Raw genomic sequence first — 22,593 nt, forward strand, 5'->3', positions numbered from 1 at the left:
GGCTGCCAGTCAGTCTGTGGCTTGGCAGTAACTCAGCCTTGTTTTAAAAAAGGAAATACAAGATTGCCCTCCTCTCTTCAGGTACCTTTACATTTGGACAGACTGTCTTCAGCCTTAGGTAGCAGTGTTCCCTTTAACAGCAGAAACAAGTGAATCTAAGGCATGTGAAATAAAAATAGGCCAACTGCAGGGATCCCAGCCAACCTGGGCCTAAAGTTGCCTACTACTTACCTGAGCTTTATTTTTTTCCTAAATCTAACATGACTTCAAGGATTCTGTCAATGTTCTGCAGTTAAAATGAAATAAAAAGTTGGGAGTCATTGAGGCATCCACTTAGAAAAAGCAACTTTACAAAGAAGAACTAGCACTGTCCCAGCTTCCTTGGTTCCTCAGGAATCTGCACACCGGATCTTAGAATCAAACAGTTAAACTAACTCCTGCCTCTTTGGGAGAACTGCACAGCGCTTCTACCAGCAAAGACTATCAGCATCTTCCCTCTTCATCACACACACTTCCCAGACTAGTTTATTTCCTTAGATCCAGCCATCCTTTTTTACTTCTGTTGTTCCACTGTGTCAAATTTTGAAGCGTAATTGCCACAAAACAGTAAAAAAAACCAAAAAACACCAAAACAATTAGACCAAACACAGCAAAAGACACGTGAGCCAGGCTCAGGTCAGCAGTTGCTAAGGAACTAAAGCCACAAGTGTCTAGAACTCAATAATACTGCATAGGTTCTGTATCTCTTAATCATTACTGGTGGGAGCAGTGAGGCAGACAGTGCTGTTGGTAATCCCAGAAGAAATATTTTGACTTGCAGAAGTAATTTCATAACAAGGAGAAAAGTTGTTAATTAAATATCTTGATAGATTTACTCTTGAAAAAGCAGCTGAATGCTTTGACAGAGCCCCTGGTACATACCAGTCCCATCAGGAGTAAAAACTGAAAAAACAAGCGTATTTGGCTGTGACTAAAATGCCCTCACATCTTTAACCCAAGCGGATAAACTGCTCCAAGATGGGGCCTTGAAGCAATGCCACAGAAGGCAAGGACAGGGCTGGGTAATGTTTCCTGCTCTATTTACAGGCAGTGTTGTTTTCCGGTTTGCATAAAAACAAAGTGTTCCAGCAAGATTGTTTCCAGCGCTGTGGATGAATGTTTAAAGAATAGCAGAAGGGCATTACCTAACACTTGAAAAATGCTGACCACGATCTGTGTGATTCCTCTAAGAACATTTTTTTCTCCTTATGCAAGTGTCCAATGCTGCAATAATGTAGAGTTGAGTTTTAAGAGGTTCTAATCAAGAATCTCCGTTGATGATAAAGGTTAAATGAAATAGGACTTTCAGAAGCAAGGGTACACCTTTAGCCAGTTCCTTTTTACTTGCCAAAATGCAGCAGATGTTCTCCAGCCTTTCCTAAAGCTGTTGTTGCTGCCCAGCCCCATTTTCCCTGGGTAGAGCTATCCAATTTAAACAGAAAAACTTACCTTCAGAGTGGGAGAATAAGCAGGGTGGAAAAGCCTCACACCAAACCCGGATTAACCTAGCAAATCGCTTCCATGGGAACCGTGCTCGGGTGTCATACACAGCTCCTGGACAGTCAGTGACTGACACCACTGAACTAAGGCTTCCATGGAAAGAGAAAGGGCATCCCACTACTAAATGAAACAAATCTTTTATTCATGAGCATTCTCATTTTAAATTCACAAATTATGAAAGGAAGGCAAATCAGAAGAGACTGCCAGAGCATCTTTTAAATGATAAAGGTATAAATCTTCTTTCTGAACATTTCTAATTTAAGAAAGAAAAAGGTTGCATAGGCTTTCTACAGGTGTGCACAGAAAAAAAAAAAAAAATTGAAGTACATGGAAGTTTTTACATTACAATTCAGTGTACATCAGCTACTTGAAAAGGAAAGTATTTACTTGTAATTCCAAGACAGCTATTGGAACGACCTACGGAATAAGGCTTATGAATATTTACTTTTCAGTCCTGCAAAATATACTGAACACCTACTATCAGAAAAATAAAATGACACTTGTGAATCTTGTTCTGGAATCTCTCACTGATGGGATCTTTTCTGAAAGGACTTTTTACGTCCGTGTCTCCCAAGTTAATTTGGGAAAGAAGCAGTGATAATGGCATCAGGGGATTCTTCATAGCATCAGAACGGAACAAAACATTGGCCAGAGCACAAGTGGAATGTCCTCGGCATGCAGAAACAACCAACCATGCAGACAGAGAAAATCTTCAATAAATTACAAGCAGAAAATTATTCAAATTTCTCCTCAAAAGAACAGCTACAGCATCTCTGTAGCCTTGACAGTCACACCATCCCAGCTGAAAGAGGTCTACTCCTTCAGGGGCCCAGGCCTGCATGCCTGAGACACAGAGGTTTGCAATGGCTATTTAGTGAGTATGTGTCTTGTTCTTTGGTGTGTGAGAGAGTTCTGGGAGGATGTTCCATGTGTTTAACTCTGCTTTTTCCAGTGTTCTTTGTGATGATACTACAAACTGTAGGAATACTTTTAGGTACTTATCAGACTAATCTCTAGGACAAGAGTGGATCCATTATAAAGTGAATTCTTGCAGGTGATAAAGTACAAGTGTTCCTGATGATACTCAGTAGCAGTTCAGTGATTACTGCAACAGCATCGTTTTGGCTTTGTTACAGAAAACTGTTACATCAACTATTCCTAAAAAATAAGATTTTTTTTTTCCTCTTAAAAAAAAGTGTCAGTTACAAAACCAAGCTCGTACAATCCACTTTTTTTAAAAAATAGGATTTAAATCATTTAGAACATGAATCTTTCTAATGTGCAAAAGAAAAAAAAAAAGACAGAAAGACAGACAAGAGGACTAAATAGATTTAGGAGGAAAAGTAGCCACACCTTCATTAAATAGACACCTGAAGTGTTCAAATCCAAAGAACAACTACTGGAATGTTTCCTTGCGCACACACCTCCTCCGCTCAGCCTTCTAAGCTGCTCAAGAGATTTTAACATCTACCGAAAAAACAAAATGCAGGACGCACAAGGACAGATGTGAGCAGAGCTTTGACCTAGATATCTCTGTAATATAAGCATAAGTCAGTGTATGAACAAAGCAGACAAAAGGCACAAAATTACTCAGCTCTACAGACGGGCATCCATGCTAATGTGTGTTAGAAATACAGTGGTTCTGTTATGGGGCACTGTGGAATAAAGCCCTGAGCACATTTTACATGTGCCTTTTGCTGCCACCTCTCTCAAAAACATCTTCATTTCCAACAAACACAAACTAAAAAGCGACAAAGCCTTAACACACTTCTAGAATCCACTTTGTCAGTGTCACAGTGGGTACCTTACAAAGCAAGATCAAGCGACAGGATTTTTTAATTTTTCCTTTTAACACTAAAAAAAAAATTGTATCCCATTTCATTTGTTTCATTCGTGAATTTATCATCTCAGTGGAATAATTTACTAAATTGTTGCTTTTACATTGGGGAATCATTTATCTGGGAAGGCTAGTTATATCACCTCTACTCATCCAGATGTTTTATCAGAAGCCATCCCATTTAGTGGAACATGTAAGCCAGAAGTGTTGGCGTGCCAGCAGCCAGAGAACATTACACAGCAAGATCAAAGTTACCAGAGCAGCTGGCTCAGGGGTGGTGACCAGAGATCGACTGAACAGCTGGAGCATGAACAGACAAAGCAGTGAGGACATGACAGGTTAGTGTGAAGAACAACGTTCTGAAGGTATTGCTCTTTCTTAGAGGGTGGCGGAAATTCACACTCATCAGTGACAGGAAACACGCCCTGAGCTCAGCAACCCAGAGCGAGCACGGCCAGTGGATCATTCTTATGTCAAAGTGAGTTACTCGCTGACTGTTCAGACAGATCGACTGCCATTAAGAGACACGTCACGTTTTAAGTGCAAAACATTTTTGGCAAAAGTGAAAAATAGAAAAACCTTAACCAGTACTAATAAAAAAGTATTTTCTTAAATACTAGCACGGGGCCTGATCCTGCAAGCACACAACTCGGGGAAACCCGGCCGAGTGCAGCCAGGGTTCTGTGCCCTAACACTTGGAGGAAAAGGTCTTTGAGTCGCTATTGGTGTTGGTACTGTTTACATGTAGTGTAAATAACACACACAACACGTGCACACCGTGGGTACTTAGGGACGTGTGCCTGTGTGTCTGTGGATCTGCACACACAAAATGGCTCCTGAATAAACTCGAGCTCGTGGTTATTTTGAGATGCATCATTCACAGTACATAGCTTCCCGTGGGGATCTTCTGGGAACAGGACCTATCCAAGGACATCCTGAAGTTACATACTGTATCATTTTAATGCCTTTCAGGTAAAGTTACGAGGCAACTGCTCTCTCCTGTCAATGGGTCTTCCAGAGAGGATTCACGTACAGCCAACCGTCACCCTGTAAGAAAATTAGGCAGAGTTTACAAACAAGATCTATAAATGCCAGATCCGTGTATGTCCACACAAGAGCTAAAATAAGACTAAACAAGAAGCCAGCCCTGTCACCTGAAAATTCTGTGTTTAAAGAATTGACAAGCAATGTGGGCGGGAAGGAAAAAATTACGAGGGAAGAGATGCAGTGAGAAGAGATGCAAGAGATGCTGATTTTAATAGCAGCAAATGTAACAATTCCCTCAGTCAGTCTCATTTCCCCTCCACCTTTCCTCCAAGAAAGGGGAGAGATGAACTTGTTAAAATTCATTTTGTTTCACACAGATGAAACCCAAGACTGTGTTTAGGATGTCAGTGCTTACTTACACTGGATAAATCTCCCTAGATTGTGCTCATTTTAGTATGCTAAGATTATAGGGGAAGTGAGTATGCAGAATTTGAGAAGTAAGGGCAGGATTTTACAGAAAACACATCACTTCATTTGCCTAACATTAGGCACCAAAAATCTAGATCAAAATCAATCTAACTAACTGAAGTAAAGTGAACAAGTCCACAACAGACATGGAAAAGCCCACTGCTCTCGTTCGAGAGCCAGACTCTGTCAAAAAGAAAATTTAAGCAATCAGTCGTACATAATACCACCAGCCCATGACAAAATCCACTGACATTCACTCGTCCCCTGTGCAGGAACTTGCTAAAGATCTCTAAACCAAGAGACTCCGAGTACCTCTTTGGCAAAATATTTGGGTTTCCAGGGAGTTGTGAGCGCCGCTCGCTGCCTCTCCTCTGCTCGCTGTCTCTCTTCCAGGCGGTGCTTGTGCTCCGTGGCGGCATCGATGTTCCCCTCCTTCAGAGAGTTGGTGACGTGCTGCCACAGGCGCCTGCCCAGGGACAAGGAGCACAAGGGAGGGTAAGAGCAGCTCTGCCACAGCCCCCTGCTGCTGGACACCACACTGGTGGGCAGCAGGCGGAGGCCACAATATCCATGCCGGTTTTCCAAGTCCCACAGCTTGGGAACCATCAGTCTCCTAGGATATTCATCACATTTGTGGAGCAGATTTTCAGATTCACTCAGCTCCCAGTATTTTGCAGTGCAATTTTCTCAGCAGACTCTGTTTATGTTCTCTTCACCATCTGAGCTTTTTTTCTCAAAGCAGTGGATTTAATTCAGCCATTTCCAGTTCACATTCCTTACTGATGTTCCTCCACCCCCCAAATAACAGGCGTTTAATTCTGCATTTTTTTGCAGGTAAATTTTTGAGTTATAACGAACTGTCAGCCAAAACCCAAGAGTGCATTGAGACTGGTCCAACAAGGTCACTAGCAGAGGAACTGATTCTAGGGAGCCCCTCTAGGTCTGTGCTCTGTATTCCCAGTTAAAATATTTACCAGCACAGAGCTACACACTTCTCACACAGCTGACCACGCTCAGATACAGTGCCCTATATCAGCCTAGCAGAAGCTTGGCCAAGAAAAGCACTGAAAAAAATCCTCATCAAATGGTTTGGGTTGGAAGAGACCTTAAAGATCCTCTAGTTCCTCCCTCCCTGCCATGGGCAGGGACACCTCCCACTAGACCACTCTGCCCAGAGCCCCATCCAACCTGGCCTTGAACACTGCCAGGGATGGGGCATCCACACCTCCTGGGCAACCTGTTCCAGTACCTCACCACCCTTGCAGTAAAGAATTGCTTCCTAATATCTAATCCAAACTGCTGTCTGTCTGAAACCAACCATAGCTGTCACATATGTCCAGGGCTGTTTAAATGAGATTGTGTTCACAATGTGATAAACTGCAGATCCTGCAGAGCCACTGGATGGATGCAATTTGCTGACTAGTATCTAAAAAACACAATAAATACACTGAAAAGCTACTGGTTTCCTTATTTACTGCAATCTTTATGTTCCACACTACAGGGGAAAAATGAGTTGGTAGATAAGCAAGTGGTGTAGAAAGTAGACAAATTGTATGTGACTCCGCACAATGACTCAAGACACCTTTGTAAAATAAAAAGACATTTACAGATAATAAAATGCAGTTTAACTCATATTTTTAAATCCTTCAATAAAATGTTCCTAAATTCAATTAAAGTATTGGTTTTTCTGAAGATAAACATCAACAGTTATTGACAATGAATACAGAACAGGTTTTTTTCTAATGTACCTAGTCCGAGTCAGGCACATGATGTAGGTGCCAAGAGCCTCAAAACCACCTGTATGTGTGTCTTTACATCTCATACTGCCTCGCATGTTATATATGTTTATACAAATACATAAAACATGAAGTACCAGTTTCAATGATATGCAACATACAATCTATATACCAGTTGGAATTGCTTGCAACAAACTGACTGATTTGCCTACCATGTCGCAATCACTCCAAGAAGCAGGTGAAAACACTGCATTACCATTTTCCAGATGCTCATTAAAACAAATACAGGCCTTTCCCCCATCTATAAAATTTATGCACTCATCATTACAATGTAATTTATGCTCCAAGGAACCAATACACAGCCTCAGCTCTCTGTGCCCAGATTTCTGTGCTGTAGGAAGAAAGGAATTTTTGAACCTCAGAACGCAGAGCTGCAGCTGGCTTCCCTGCTTGGTTCCCACCCAAAGTTCAGGACAGCACTGCAAAGCTTCTGCCCTTACCTCGATTCCAGTGGCCCTTGGTTTGCTATGGGCCTGATCTTTTTCCTGATCACAGGCAGTTTGGTGGTGTCAATCACTTTGGTGTCTCCGTTGCTGTAAGTGAATTCCAGGGTGCCATTCCATTCTCCCTGTGCCTTGCACACAATGGTGTTCGTTGGATTGTGCTTCACTTCGGCTGTAACCCTGATTCAAGGGGGAAGGGAAAACAGACCACAGAAATAACTGGTACCATTTATTATCAGCACATGAAAGCACTACCTTGCTAAGGGTGCAAGCAGCTCCACAAATCAATTATTCAAGCAAAGTAGTGATGCTGCCTCCAAAAAAGAAAGACTCATCCCAGGAAAGCTCTTCTAACACAGCAACAGCTTTGGGATGACATACCAGCTAAGTACAGTAGTAACCCAACTTAAAATTCTGATACTCAGCCCAGACCAAATGGTTAGCTCAGCAGCCTGAAAAACAATCCCTGATATTCATGTGACATTTTCAATACATGATACTTTCACACCTGTACATAACGCTGTCAGAGACCCATGCCAAAAACTTTGGGTGTCTTTGTTTTCTTCTTTAGCTCTGCAAGTTCATGTCTCAGCTGCTGAGAGGAAATGATAAAAGCCACCTCAGCAGTCAAAGAACTGGTCTGAGAGTGAGCAAAATAGGTAGGACTGGAAAACTGAAATGCAGGGAGAAGTTTTGTGGATGCGTCCGTGAGCATGCACGCACGTGCTTTAGAAAGCTATGTAAAGTCATGTGTAAACTCAATTTTTTAATTACTAAAGTAATACAGCACAACTCACCCTGATGGCACCAATTATTGATCTACAACTTTTAAAGAAAAACCCTGTCAAAACAGCCCCATGTGGACATTTACCTGAACACAACATTGAAATGGTTGACACACATATGGAAGAATAGTTACACCATCTGAAATAAAACAGAGGTAACCATGCAAAGCACAGTCTCCTCTGGACACTGCAACAGTCCACAGCAGAACAAGAAAGGGATCTGATGTTAATAACTGGGACATCAACCTGAGCATGGAAGCTTGAGGCTGTCCTGCACAGTGCCTCTTTGCACCCTTACTAAAGAGGAACCAAAGAAGGTAAATAACATTTTCACCATCTGGAATTTCAGTGCAGAGCTGGGAGTCCCCAGTAGGGAGCTACCACTATGGACAGTGACACTTTTGCTTCTCTCCTCTTTTCGGGAGCTCCACCTGGAACACCAGTTCATCTACAAGACTCACACAGAAGCAGCAGCTGGGGTGGCAGAAATTTTGCCTTTTCCACATACCTTCTTCTGATCCTACACTTACAGCAACTTTTACAAGCAACAAAGCCTGAAGAGATACATTCACTTTATTTTAATGAGAGGAATACATCCAATTCAGTTAAACAACATAATATGTATTGCTACAATAAACTGCCCTAGAGCTTTATGTCATCTCCAGCACTAATCAGAAAAGAACTTCAGCTATCTGTCTATAAAGTATTGCAACAGAAGAACTGAACAGATGCCCCAGAGCCTTTCCCCTGAAATGCAGCAGCAGGTAAACAAGAGTAAGACAGTAATTGCTGTACCTGTGGACTTTCCCTCCATAGAAGGGCTTGGTGTGGAACGTGACCGTGGCAGAATAGCCCGTTCTGGCACAATTGATGTTGACTTTCCCTCCAAGCTCCACCCACGGGATGGTAAGGATTGAGCGAGCGTAGGCACTGGGCAGGGTGAAGACATACTCCTCTTCATGTTCCAGCAAGTGAAGGACACCTGTGCAGGAAGAGGAGAAAGCAAGGTGATAGAGAGTTCACTGATAAGACCTGATGGTCACTGACCAATTACCACCATCAAAATGCACATCCACAGAGAGCACGTGCAGCTCTCCTTGAAGGAGGGCACTGTCTGCTAAGAAACTCTGCTCTCTGGAACAAGTTTCCTCCAAAAAGCATTTTCAAAAGCATCCCACTCGACTGTACCCTGTGGTCCTGCATGCTACCAAACAACTTTTCAGAAAATCTGACTGGATTCCTTACTTCTTATTACTGTTAAAAGCTCAATAAACATAGAATGTCCACCTAAAAAGCCATACTGAAAATTCAGATGCTCTCTCAGTGTTGTATCATAATCTCCCTCCATAAAAAATATGGGCATGGCCAAAGAACTGTTCACTTCTCCATTCAGTTAGAAACTGCCATGTCCTCGACTAATTCCCTCTAGATGCTGTGAAAGGCTCTAAGTCTCTGGTACAACAAGAAAACATGGCACCTACAAATTTCCTATTAATTTTGCTCTTTAATTTCCAAATGGCTGGTTTCTCACACAGGCTTTGAAAAAATCTTGCATTATCAAAGAGGTGCCCAGCAGGGCCACTGCTCTACCAGCACCAAGTCCAGGCAGAGAAAATTACTGGCAATTCCATCTCTTTCTGTGAAGGTTCCTCCACCCTCAGCACTATGAGGCTGTAACTAAAAACAACACACAACAGCAGCAGTTTTTCAACATTACTTGGAAGTTGCACAAAGAAAGTTGCTTTCCTGATCAGACCTTTGCAATTTCCCCTGGGGCCAGGGATACAATTCTATCCCCATAAAAGCTGTAGTTTGGTCTTCAGGATAACAGGACATAAGACCAGGAAAAGAGCACCATAAACCTTGCACGCAGAATTAGATCATGCCAAATGTCTGCAGTGTATTTTTTACTACAGTTTTACAGTCTTTTGTGTCCCATTTACTAACTGCCTAAAGGCAAAAATGACAGCTTTGAAAATATTTTTTCACAACAGGGACTGAAAATAACCTATCACAGGAAGAACTCACAACCCAGAAATATTTGGAAAAAAAAAAAAGAAAGAAAGGAAAGTTATTTTGAAACAGTAATAGTATCTGTTTAGTAGCAAGATAAGCTTGAGCCCATGTGCCTTCTCCCTGGGGCAGGCAGGGGAAGAACACACTGTTAGTGGTATTGATTAATCTATCTGTTTAAGGGAATACTGACACTACTTTTTCAAAGTGATCTCACATTTAATGAAGAAAAAGCATTAAATAGAGCACAACACTACTGCTGCCAGTATGAAAATATGCCTTTAACACTGCATGGAAACACAAACTTCAATTAAAACACACTCAAAATTAAAAGCACAGAGCTCTAAGAGAGTCCTGATCTTGAATATTGGCTCCAGCTAACAAAACTAAATACAGGCACAGGAAACTCTGCAATTTGTCACTTCTGCCTTCTGAACTATTTCACAGGAAAACATTTGCAAACCAGACCAGCTTCATGCAGTTGTTCTCAGAACCTCTGCAACCTCAGCCTCTCAGCAGTGACACAGCTGGCATGTCCACTCCAGCAGGTCTGACACAAGGAGCTGGGAGGGCACAAACGCACAGAAAAGCCATGTCTTGAAAGGACCTTTAATCCTTTAGTCTTGGCAAGCTACAGGTTCCTCGTGTCACGTGCTGAGCCCTCAACAGCAGGGAAAGGCCAGGAGGACACAGCCAGGACACACAGACACGTTTTGCCTCAAGCTTCCCCGGCTTCACACCTGCACAGACACCCAAGCTGAACACACTGCAGGAAGGCTGAGCTACCCAACTCACCCTGGACATGCAGACAGGAATAACTTATACTCAAAAAACTACTCTGGTTATCAAACTCATTAAATGGATGCTATAATAGCATTAAGTTAACAAAGAACAATTGTAGAATCACAGAATGGCCTGGGTTGGAAGGGACCTTAAAGATCATTGAGTTTCAGCCCCCCTGCCATGGGCAGGGACACCTCCCACCAGACCAGGCTGCTCAGAGCCCCATCCAACCCGGCCTTGAACACTTCCAGGGATGAGGCCTCCACAATTTCTTTGGGGCAGCCTGTTCTAGTGTCTCAATACTCGCACAGAAAAGATTTTTTTTCCTAATATCTAACCTAAACCTACTTCCATTTTAAAGTCATTCCCCCTTTTCCTGTCATTACATGTCCTTGTAAAAAGTCTCCCTACCTCTCCCACTCTCTTCTGATCACCACTGTATGTGATGTTCCCCATGTGAGAGGAAACTGGTATGACAACACAATTTCCTTATGGGTCAGTATAGGTTTGCTTCTGTCCCCCTGATGGGATCAAGGGCTTTTTCTCCCTAGTCAGGTGGGAGGGGCTCTGAGCTGCAGTGCTGCCAAGCACATTTAAAGCAGAGAGCAAACAGCAGCAGTGACCTTCAATGTAAATATTTAACCACCACAGCAGGTTAGATATTAAAAACTGAACCCAGCTCTCTTGGCAGTATTTTTAGCACCCGGTCGCATATTTTCTGAATTCCTTGAACACCTGAATAAATACATTTTTTAACGAAGCTCTATCTCACTTGAAATATGACTCCAGCTCCAAAATTACAGTCTAAAAGAGATTAAAGGGCAGATCTGAAATACCCATGACTTGATAATACTTTTAGTATTAACCTGACTGTTTTCCATTCCATTGTTCACAGAGCCCACATGCAAAACCTCGTTTAAATGAAGCACCACAAACGCTGTGGCTGCACCACCACATCTGAACAGAGACCTGTGCTCTCTTAGGGGAGAAGAAGCTAAAAATTGCACTGAGATTCAACATTTGTAACAGGTACCACAACTTGAGGTAACTCCCCACCCTGCCAAGTGTCAATCTTGAGAAATTAAAAGCCAATTAACTGAAAGCTAACAGTTGCTTTGCAAGGTGTCCTTTTTACATCTGCTTATACTCATTTCATCACAACTGAACTTTAAAAACAACTGCTGGAAAATACGCAAGCTATTTTTCTTCCTTTGCTTCCCTGCTGTAAGGGATGATTCAAGGGACGATTTAGTTTGAAAATGGCTATAAGTAAATACACATGAAAAGCTGTAGAATATTCTCCCATTTTTAGTTTTTTCCTCTCATATCAAAGAGTTCTTTCAAAAACTTCCAATTCCTTAAAAAAAAAAAAAATTCTAAATTTATAGGCAACAATTACACAAGGAAGAATACACCAGACCAGTACTCTGGGAGGAACAGTGGATTTAGCAATCTGGTTTCTTAGGAAAAAAATGCTACAGAGAAGGGTGAATTGCAGGATATTGAAATTCCCCCTTGAAATGTCCTCAACACCCTTTACTCCTCCTTTTGACTACAGCAATGTATTCAGAGTCACACCCCTATCCATGACCCCTCAGCCTGCATTAAAGGAAGCGACGGGCCTGGCATATCACTCTCCCAGTTTGACTCTTACATGTCCCTCACTGATGCTGCAGCTTTGTCTATTGATTTCCCAGTAACACATATTGACAAAAAACCCCAGAGAAGGCTTTGGATCAATAAGCTGCAGAAGAGATGTGTGGGATTTAATGCTTCCCACTGCCTGCATGGAGATCAATCTGAACAACAAATGGCACGTGGGACACCAAGGGCCCGGGGCAGTTTCCCCATTTCAGCAGCTCTTTACCCTGTCTGTGTTTCTCATAACACACAAAGAGGAGCAAGTGATGTGTGGGGATGAGCCCCACATGGGTGTTGTGCATCACCAACTGCCCAGATCCCCACAGGAAAACAGGAAATGCCAGAACTGGGCTCTTTCTGTCTCAAACCTTCCAGGCAGCTGTGCTGAGCACTGCTCATTTTTTCAAAGGCTGGAACCATTTGCTAAATTAAGTAATGAGTGCCATGCTATATGAAAATGGTTCTAAAACACTGGGCTAAAAATATTAATGCAAAAATGAGTACTTAGGGAAATATTTAGGTAGCTCTAATTGCATGGAGCAATCAAGCTTTGGGACTGATAAATTTTAAGTCGCTCATTTCTCAGTACTAGAAATTATAGACCTGTACATCTATTAATACATACACATACATGTATTTGAACAGAAGGAAAAAAAAAAGAGAGCAAAAAACATCCATTGCTTTCTTTTAAATTTACCCTGGAAAGAGCACTGAACCTTGTACCCACCAATCAGATCTTTTCAAGTTGATTTTCAATTTAGAAAAAAAAATTTTTGGAAGCCATTACCTCACTACTTTTTAAAACATTTAAAATAGCAGAAGTGAAAACACCAGATGTAACTAGCCACTTGACAATACAGAGCAATCCATTTAAATGTGCTTTATGCTCTCTGCAAAATTAACCCATAAATCAAAGATGACACTTTCTGTTGGCTTTTGCTGCTCCAAACCAAAATCCAAGAGCAGAAAAGGAATGGGCACAGCTGACATTGAGGTGTGCTCACCACAGCACCTTTACCCCACAACCAGTATCCTTTTAAAGATTCTATGGACTACATAAAAACCATTAAATATTTATATTGACTTTCTCATCCTTTGCTAATTTAAATCTTAATGTGACCCTGTTCATTACAGCCTCATCTCCTCCCTCACTTTTTCATTAGTACATAATTAACACTAACCAGAATTAGGAACTGCACATGCAACCTAAGTTCTTTTATGCAAAATACCCTCTTTTCTATTCCAGGTGGCTTTCTCATGAGGAAACTCAGTGCTGACTACTCTGAAGAACGGGGGTTTTGTCATACAGCAAAGAAAAGTTGCAAGATTTCATTAGCAAGCCAGATTTAGACCACTCATAACCAGAGATGAAGAAAGGCTAGCATATAAAACAGCTCCCCACATGGATTTCCAGCAGTGCTCTCCCAATTGTTCCGCATCTCTGCAACTGATACTTACTTTGAATCAACAAACAAAAACCACAGACAGGAAAAAAATCTTAGTCACTTTGAGGTGCAACACACACAAAAAATCACACAACAGAGACACTGAGCTGTAGCCTTTGTGTGCCAAGACCATACCATCCTTAAAGCCCCTAATTCTTTAAATTCCTTTCTAAACCTTTGAACTTCCATGACATTCTATGTCAGCTTCTAATAAAAAGCCTAAAAAGCAATGTGCTCTTATACATCTAAGGACTTGCTATAAAAATATGACTCAAAGCCTCCACAGACACATTACCATTACCATATTCTTTACACACTACAGGTCCAAAAATTCGGTACTACTTTATTTCTGCAAATAGCCAACTGCAGTAGAAAAAGCTTCATTGAACTGTTGGAGGGACACACTGTGTTGTTCAGTAGAGAGCAAAGTTTCCAAACACACCACAGCTGCTTGTATTCAACATTAGGCTACAGTGAAGTTTCTGATCATCGCCACAGAATCACAGAATGGCCTGTGTTGGAAGGGACCTTAAATCATCTTGTTCCAAACCCTCTCCTATGGGCAGGGACACCTTCCACTAGACCAGGTTGCTCAGAGCCCCATCTAACCTGGCCTTGGAAACCTCCAAGGATGAGGCATCCACAACTTCTCTGGGCAACCTGGTCAAACAGAAGTGCTCTGATGCATATCTGACTAGAACAAGATGGTCACTCACTACCACTAAATTATCCAAAGCATTAATTACAGTTCTCTAACACTCTGTCTGGAAGGATGTTTTTCGCCTCTCACATATCAATTAGTACTGATTTAATCTGTAGTATAATGAACCTAATATTGAACCAACAGCAGAATTATTTAACCCCAGTCTCAAAATGGACACAGGTATGCTAGAGGCATCAAGGAAACTGTCTTTCAAGTAACATGATGCCACATCTAAAATCCTTTCTGGTCTTACAAAAGTGAAAGGCCCCCACATGTATGTAATTTAACTCCAGCAACAGGCAAAAAAAAAAAAAGGGGCTGAATGCTCAAAATGAGGGGAAATTCAAAAAAAAGGCGAAAAAAAGACAAAATCCCAACAATAGCACATGATTCGTTTGGTCATTCAATGCACAGTAGCAAAAACACCCCACAACAATCAAAACCCAGAGACTTTGATGATCCATGAGATGTTAATTTGTCTCTCATCAAAAGTAGGATCAGTAATACTTAATTCCCCAGAAACTCACTTTGTCTGCTTTTAAAAGATTAAAATAAGATTCTACAATCTTAGTAGCCAACCTTGGTGTGTGAAAGTTTCTCCAAGGAGCTAACTTTAGTTTCTACCCACCTTGAGTAGCTTCATGTGCCTTCTGACTATCAGCACCTTTCCACAGCCCAACTCACTAACTTTGCTAGACTAATTCACCCCATATGAAATGCTGCAACTCTAACATGTCCCTAAACACAAGGAAAAAATTTTCAAATTATATTTCACATGACAAAAATTATTAGGCCCTGCATTACTAGGCACATAAATATAGGCTTAGGTTTTCCACACTTTTAGTCCAAGAGCTCCTTTTTGTCGTTTCAGCAATCTATTCCCTGGTACTCACACTGACCTCAATCTACTACAGAATTTATACTTATGCAGCACATAAGAAAGAAGCATCTGCAGTAGATTCTAATTTTTGCACAGCTTGACAAATCCACACACCGACTTAATCAGGAAGACTTCCCTGGACCTAAAATAAATAAACAAAAAAAAAAATTAAAGAAAGTGCAGTTTCAAGTGAAGGAACTGCACTGCAAAGCTGGCATTTTAAACTGGGGCTGCCAGGCTTAGGCTTGCTGTTTTCAGGCAATAGAAAAGCCTCAGTGGTACAACTTCTTGCTGCCCATTGCCAGTCCTCAACACACAACAGAAATGCTTGGGCTGCACTGAAGTGTCTCCATCACTTCCCAGAAATGCTGTCACTGTGAATGTCCCTGCTCTTGCACTGCTTACATGAACAAAAAGATGAATAGTAACTATAAACTGGTGAACCCAGACTTCCTCCCAGCATGCACATCACAGAGACAGCAGCAAACCTTGAAATAAAAGAGTTTGCTACTGCAGATGTTCCCCAAAGCCCGCCTCCACTCCTGGGATGTCTCCAGGATCATGAAAAAAAGAAAGAGTACAGGGAAGAACTGATTCTTACAAGCACACATTAAACAATCCTTGGGGTGAGTAAGCGGTTAATTCTTAGACCCTTTCTCTCTCAAAACTGGGACACATCAGGACTTTGAAGTCTTAAATAATCCCCACAGTAGACACCCCCAATCCCAGGGAACTTGTGTGCGCTAGCAGCAAGAGAAAGAAATTTCCCTACTCCTACATAATCATAAGTGACTTTGTGTTTAATTTTATTTCCATTAAATAGTTCCCTTCACTGAGCAAAAGAGTACTAGAAATGAACATGTACCAGAAAAATGCAGAGCGTTAAGCCAGTGACTCAGGCTGGCAGTAGTACAGGCAGGGGACAGACAGACAGACCAATTTCCATTCCGACACTCCCTTCCCACCTTTCTTAACTCGTATTCAAAGCCAAATACCTAAGCCACAGGGAGAAGGAAACACACGAGCTAACATAGACTTTATCACAAGAGTATCAAAACCAGTAGTAAGGAGGTTTCATGCCTCTTCTATTAAAAAAAGGGAATATATTGCCATCAGGGAAGGAGCTACTGTAGTCCTTTCCACTGATCTTTAGTTTTAGATAGTGGAAATCACAGAATATACCCATATTTTTTCACCACAGTTATTTTGTTGCTATTACTAAGCAAAGCCAAACCACTGCATTTCCCACTCCACTTTTTTGCTGCTTTTAATACCATAGCATTTAACATAATGGTGGCAAAAAGAAGCAAGTTGTTCTCATCCTTCTGAGACTACAGTCCAAAAACTAGTTAAGGTACAACACTAAAATCCATACACAGCATCTTACCCTCAAACGGCCACAGAGAATAAATTGCTTAGAAACACACTTATCTCAATGCATTAACAGTCAGTGACAACACTGGTACAAGTGTGTGCATCAGTTCAGATCATCCATTAAGGATTTGTTATGACTCCCTGTGTTTCTGAACTCAAGCTGGGTTATCACACACATGCAGTCTGCATTATCACAACTCAGACTGCATGTGTATGATATAGAAAATCAGGATTCACACCTCTACTATGTGACTTTCTAGAAAGCTTATGAAAATACACTAACTTTGCAAACACTACAGAATCATGATTCTTTGCAGAAATTATGAAAAACTAAGGTTTATGCAAAAAACATGTTTATTCTCATTGCTTTGTTCCAATAGTGAACACCAAATCCCATATTACTTTAAAAGTGACCAAAAATGTTCTCACAGAATATGCTATAATTTGTCATTTGCTATAATAACTTAATTATTTCTCAAGTCTGGCCATATAAATAACAGAGTCTCATCAATATAAGCACAAATTTATATATGTAATGGGCATTTCACATTTTGTCTGGACAGCAAAAGGTTATATGAACCCTACAGTTTTAATTCCAAACTTCACAAAAGCAAACAGTCATAAGGTTCAAATAAAAGGTCAGAGCAAGTAGGAAAACATTTGGATTTCTGTTGACACCCAGAAATATTAGCTCAAAAAAAAGCAGAATAAAAGCACATTTCTTACCTTCACCTACCATAGAAACACCTATTGACATGCCCATGAACTTGCTTTTGGTCCATACGTGAGCGTTCACACACATTTTCTTCTCTTTGCACTCACAGTAAAAGCAAGATACTGGTGGATGATGAGACACTTGTTCAGCTACAAACCTCAGCTTGTAGCACGTGGACTGGTCCTGGCCAAGCTCCTTGGTTGAGTCCTTAGAAACCGTGGAGGCACCATTAGTTCTGAATGCTTTCACTTTATCTCTAGGCACATCCCACGAGCAGTGAAAGGTTTCACCAATTATAGGGTTATAGGGCTTCTTGGCAACTGCTCCCTTTCGGCCTTCGTGAAAAGCTGTTAGATAATACTCCACAAAGCAGATAATTCTTTCCTCGGGAGTGGCTCCAGCTGCAATTGACAAAAACAGGTCTGGATGGGCCATGAAATTTGCATACATCTCCAGCAGGGATCTTTTCTCCAAAATAAATGTTGGAAGCACTACCTGTATGCAAAGCAGACAAAGGCATATATGATTTCCCTGTGATCACACTACTGAGGGGAAAAGGGGAGAGGGAACAGTTAGGACAGCTGTAATTCTGACCCTGCCAAATTTTGGGATAGCATATTTCCCTCCCATGCCACAACAATTTAATTTTCTTTGCAGTATAAATAATGAGTGAAGGAAAAAGCAGTGGCCTTGATACCCATGCAGGCTGCTTCCTATTTCATAATGACTTTCAAGAGCAGCTCACACAACAGGGATGGGCTGTTCCACACACATGGAAATCCACCTTTTCCTCTCCTCTCAGTTAACAAACCAGCCATTGTTTTCTTTGTTTACAGGACACAAAAACATACTTTGATATAAACTAATGTACACCAAACGTCAACAAACGAAACTAATCATAACCCTCCAAAATGGGAGGGGCACACCCTCTCAAACCACCAGAAGATGAATATTTTATATGAACGTACTGATCTCCACCACTTAGAGGTTGGTGAATGTAAGGGGTACATCCATCCCTTCTGTCAAACATCTCTGTTCCATATTTCACTCCTGGGCCACTGACTACCCACTCTACATGGATTGGGTCTCTTCTAGCCTCTAACAAACCAACCCAAGGATATCCAACCACAACCAAATATCAAGTCTATTTCCCAGTATAAAACCATTCCAAGGAGCCTTCCAAGAGGCTGTAGGGAAGAAAGCACTCCCCATTTGCCCTAGAGTCTCATCATACGTCATACGTCCCCCCACAACTCCAAAGTCAAATCCCTTGCCATCCCTAAGATCTCCTGTCTCCATCAAGCCCATGGCACACCCCCTCTGTTTCAGATGGTACCATGTCACTGTGGTGGGCCCCTGCATGGCTTTACTTTATTTCAGACAAGTTGAAACAAAAACTGCACAAACCATTACATTCATATCATGGGAATAGAGAGGCTCCCATGGGTCCAGAAAAAAAAAAAAACAGAGGCTGAGCACTAGGCAGTCTGCCCTGGAGGGAGCCAGCCCCAAATGATTTGGATACAGTCTCAAGGGCCTTCTCTAGCAACACAGATGTTGCCAAGGTCACTCACTTCACAATAACACTTTGTTGGAAATTTCCAGTGAAACATCCTGGAGGGCACAGCAAGGCAAACAAGGGCTAAGGGACATAATTTATTTCTCTCCCTTCTTCCCCCCATGCTCCCCACTTTGTGCAGGTTTGTCACAGGGGAGCTCAATGGTTGCTCTCGCATGACCAAAAGGAACTTTTGGCACACACTAATTTATCTGCGAATCCAAGTGGCTCAATGACGCCAGATGCAAACCAACAGCTCTCCTCTATTACAGCAATTCTTCTGCTTTCCTCTTTAAATTTTCACTGCATTTTCACTTTAAATTTTTACTTTTTCCCTTTCCCAAAAGCAAGGGTTATTTACAGCAGGCAGGGAGCCACTGTTTGTCACAAACACATTTGCTTTCGCCCTGCTGGTCCAGCTTGCTATTCTAAATGGGACCAAAGCACAGATCAGCCTTTTTGGATCCCATGGATAATGAAATAGAAGCTTTCAAACTTTTATTAATCATTCAGCTCTTCTCAAAGAGAACTTGTAAACAGGAACAAGAATTCCAGTCACAGCAGCTCAAACAGAGTCTTTACAGCTACACAGCAAGTCACAGCACCTCCCTGCAAAAAGAGAGAACGGCTGTGTCTGGTAACTTATCTGCTTATTGGCTCTCTCCTTCTGTATTTTTTATTTACACACATACAATCCTTTATAGGCTAATAATTTTTACAAGTTTAGATATAAATCAAGCAGAGTTCCATCTATAATATTCCTCTGACTCTACTCTCTAAGCCTTGAGGACTCCACATGATTTCTGCTACCAACCTATTGAGGTCCTGAATGATGGAGGACCTTAATTTTACACTCTGTGTGGCAGACTGAGTGTTAAAGACAGCCTACAGTCCTGGTGGTGTGACAGTGGCAGGCTGAGGAGATTGCTTTTCAAAAGTGAAATCCAAAACTTTGAAGGCAAAGCAGAAAGCCAGTAGAGTTTGTTTGGGTTTTTTTATTATTATTATTTTTAGCTCTTTAAACAATTCCATCTTATTTGCAGCATCCTTATTCTGACCAGATATTCATTATCCAATATAATCTTTAAGAAAATGCAATTCAGCAGTTGAGATCCTCAATTCAGGATCTCATTTTAATATAAATTATACACTACAAGATCAGGTTACCAGAGGGGAAAGTGACAGCCAAACATACAAAAAATCTCCAGTAACTTCTGTCTAGAAATACTAGTAGTGCCTTTGTGAGTTCACTGCAGAGACTTGAAAGGGCAAACTCATTTGAATAAACAGCACTCTGCATATCACTGTGTCCAAGAGCCTCTCTCTAAAGACAGTGACCTTTATTAGCACAAACAGAGGAGACGAAAACTGCAGGCCATCCTTCAGATGATGCAGATTTTATGGTACAACACTAAGACTGCTGTGGTTTCATCTCATTGTCATGGTCATAGAGTCTTGGTACCTCCTCCCTTAAGTCCTAGATGTGTGCTTTGCTTAACACAGCTACACCAGCACTGCCACCAGATGAGATGTGATGAATCACTGGACTCTAACCATTGAGTTTCAAAAATCAATTTAAAATCTCAATAAGGCTTGAAGTCCAGCTTAAATGATCTCACTTTAAAAGCCCAACTAAGCTGGAAATTACATCCTTAATTGTGGCAGGAAAGAATCCACTGAATAACTGAATTGTTTCCACACAAGGAGGCAGAACTATGAAATAAAAATATTTGACTTTTAAAGCTTACACAACTGCAGTATTACAAAATATGCCTACAAAACATTGCCTTTTATAAAATAATCTCATAGCCTCAAAGTTTCAATATGCAACACCACCACACACTAGTGTAGCAGAAAAAAAAAAATCACACCAATCAATTTTTTTAATTGGCCCTATCTTGATTTCTGCAGAAATAAGAAAAATAGAAATAAACAAATTTGCAAGTGTACAGCATTCTTCTTGCCAGCACTGGGCTATTGTGCACTTGTGCTAGCACTCCAGCTTTTAAAGGAATGAGGTTTTCAACTCTTCTGCAGCCAGACAGAATGAAGTGTCCAGAAAAATACACTTAGGACCTATGTTCTTTATACTGGCTTTGGACAGGACTATGATTTTTTTTAATTGCATAAGAAGTCAAAACTGACTAATTTTTTCCTCTGAGAAAATGCCAGCATGACAACCACTTAGACAAAAGAAACACTCTACAATAAATACCAAGTTGATGAAGTCTGAAGCAAAAAAAATCACCTCACTGCATTCTAAAATGTTAGAACAATCTATTCTTACTCTCTCTCTCAGGCTTCAGATGAAAAGAAAGCAGTTTAAGAGGCATTCTTCTATTTTCATTGAGGTTAAAAAGAGAATACTGGTTGAAAACTTGATTATAACCTCCTAGGTTTGAATTCACTTAATTAGATCTGAATGCAACTGAGAAAAATGAGCAAAACATCTTAAGAATAGAGATGTTTATCCCCACTATTATTTACTGTGAGGAAAAACAGGGGTGTCAGCATCATTCCCTAATTTTTTCAGATATCCAGCCAAGGTACTTCATGCTGAGATATCCTTCTCTTAGAGGTGCAAAAGGTTTCTTTTCAGTGTCATCTGTGCCATTGTGGGAATAAGACAAGCTATTTTCATGCCACTTACATTTTAAAGTTGCAAGGTAAAAGAATATTGGCAAGCAAAGTAAAAACTTATGACATTGTGAACACACCACAACGTTAATTTACAACAGGTTGACATTCTGCAGAATTACTGGCAGCTCCTTTACAAAGAATGGCAACCTTTTATTTTTAGCACATATTAATTGTGTAAAGGAAGGTAAGGGAATGCAGGGGAGTGATCACCCATCTGTACAAGTTGTTAGCATTTACTGCAATCCATTAGATGCCATTTGCCAACAGAGCCTGTCAGTGGGTTTTGGCACTATTTTTCATTTTTTTAAAGTCTGAAGAACAAACAATTCAGAAACTTTTTTTTTTTTTTTCCCAGCAATTTTAGTTTTAAACGAGGCTGAAAGTCATATCCCAGTCTGAAGCACCAGTTGTGTACCACATTCTGCTGCTGTGGACTGCTCCCCACCCAACTCTCCAGCAGCTGTTCAAGCCTATTTGGCCACTGTGAAGTTCAGCCCGTTCTAGCAAATCCCCACACAGATCTGATATTTCACTGCAGGTGTTCTCCTTCACAGCAGTTTTTACTCCTTAACTCCTCACTAAAAGGCAAAGCAGTATGACACATTCCAGAAGTGATTCCAGAAGTGAAGCACCTCCACAACATTAAATGTAGCTGTCTTCACCGTGGGAAACTGCTGTCAGCACAGGCAAGGGCATGGCCAACATAAGGATAAGATGCTGTTTCCTGTGATATGGAATGCGAAGATAATGCTCATGCATCCAGAACCCAAAACCACCAAGGGCTCAGAAAAAGCTGTTTGTACATGTGAGTATCATGCAGCAGCCCACAGCTCTCAGAATGAACCAAAGACACAGCCCTAGGGAAGAAGGCGCAGGAAAATGGAAACATGTAAAAACATCCTCTGGTATTAGCAACTACTGTGCCACAACCACTTCCAGCAGAAGGTGATGAGCATCAAAGTGCTCTGAAATCTGACTTTCAGAAG

At 41.2% G+C, this 22,593-nt stretch overlaps 1 protein-coding gene across 2 annotated transcripts in view; it reads right to left on the reverse strand.

Moving 5' to 3' along the window:
- Positions 1-1,660: 1,660 nt before the first annotated feature.
- The window catches only part of OSBPL10 (oxysterol binding protein like 10), a 113,451-nt gene continuing 92,518 nt past the window's right edge, over positions 1,661-22,593 (reverse strand). For both annotated transcript variants that reach the window (XM_038129348.1, XM_038129349.1), the window contains exons 8-12: positions 17,421-17,904; positions 8,651-8,837; positions 7,068-7,250; positions 5,144-5,297; positions 1,661-4,423 (exon numbers count right to left, since the gene is read on the reverse strand). In XM_038129348.1, coding sequence (XP_037985276.1) covers positions 4,379-4,423; positions 5,144-5,297; positions 7,068-7,250; positions 8,651-8,837; positions 17,421-17,904 — 1,053 coding nt within the window. In that variant the 3' untranslated portion in view covers positions 1,661-4,378. The remainder of the gene's footprint in view (positions 4,424-5,143; positions 5,298-7,067; positions 7,251-8,650; positions 8,838-17,420; positions 17,905-22,593) is intronic.

The sequence above is a fragment of the Motacilla alba genome, chromosome 2 (genome assembly GCF_015832195.1).
Source record: "Motacilla alba alba isolate MOTALB_02 chromosome 2, Motacilla_alba_V1.0_pri, whole genome shotgun sequence".
NCBI classification, from domain to species: Eukaryota; Metazoa; Chordata; class Aves; order Passeriformes; family Motacillidae; genus Motacilla; species Motacilla alba.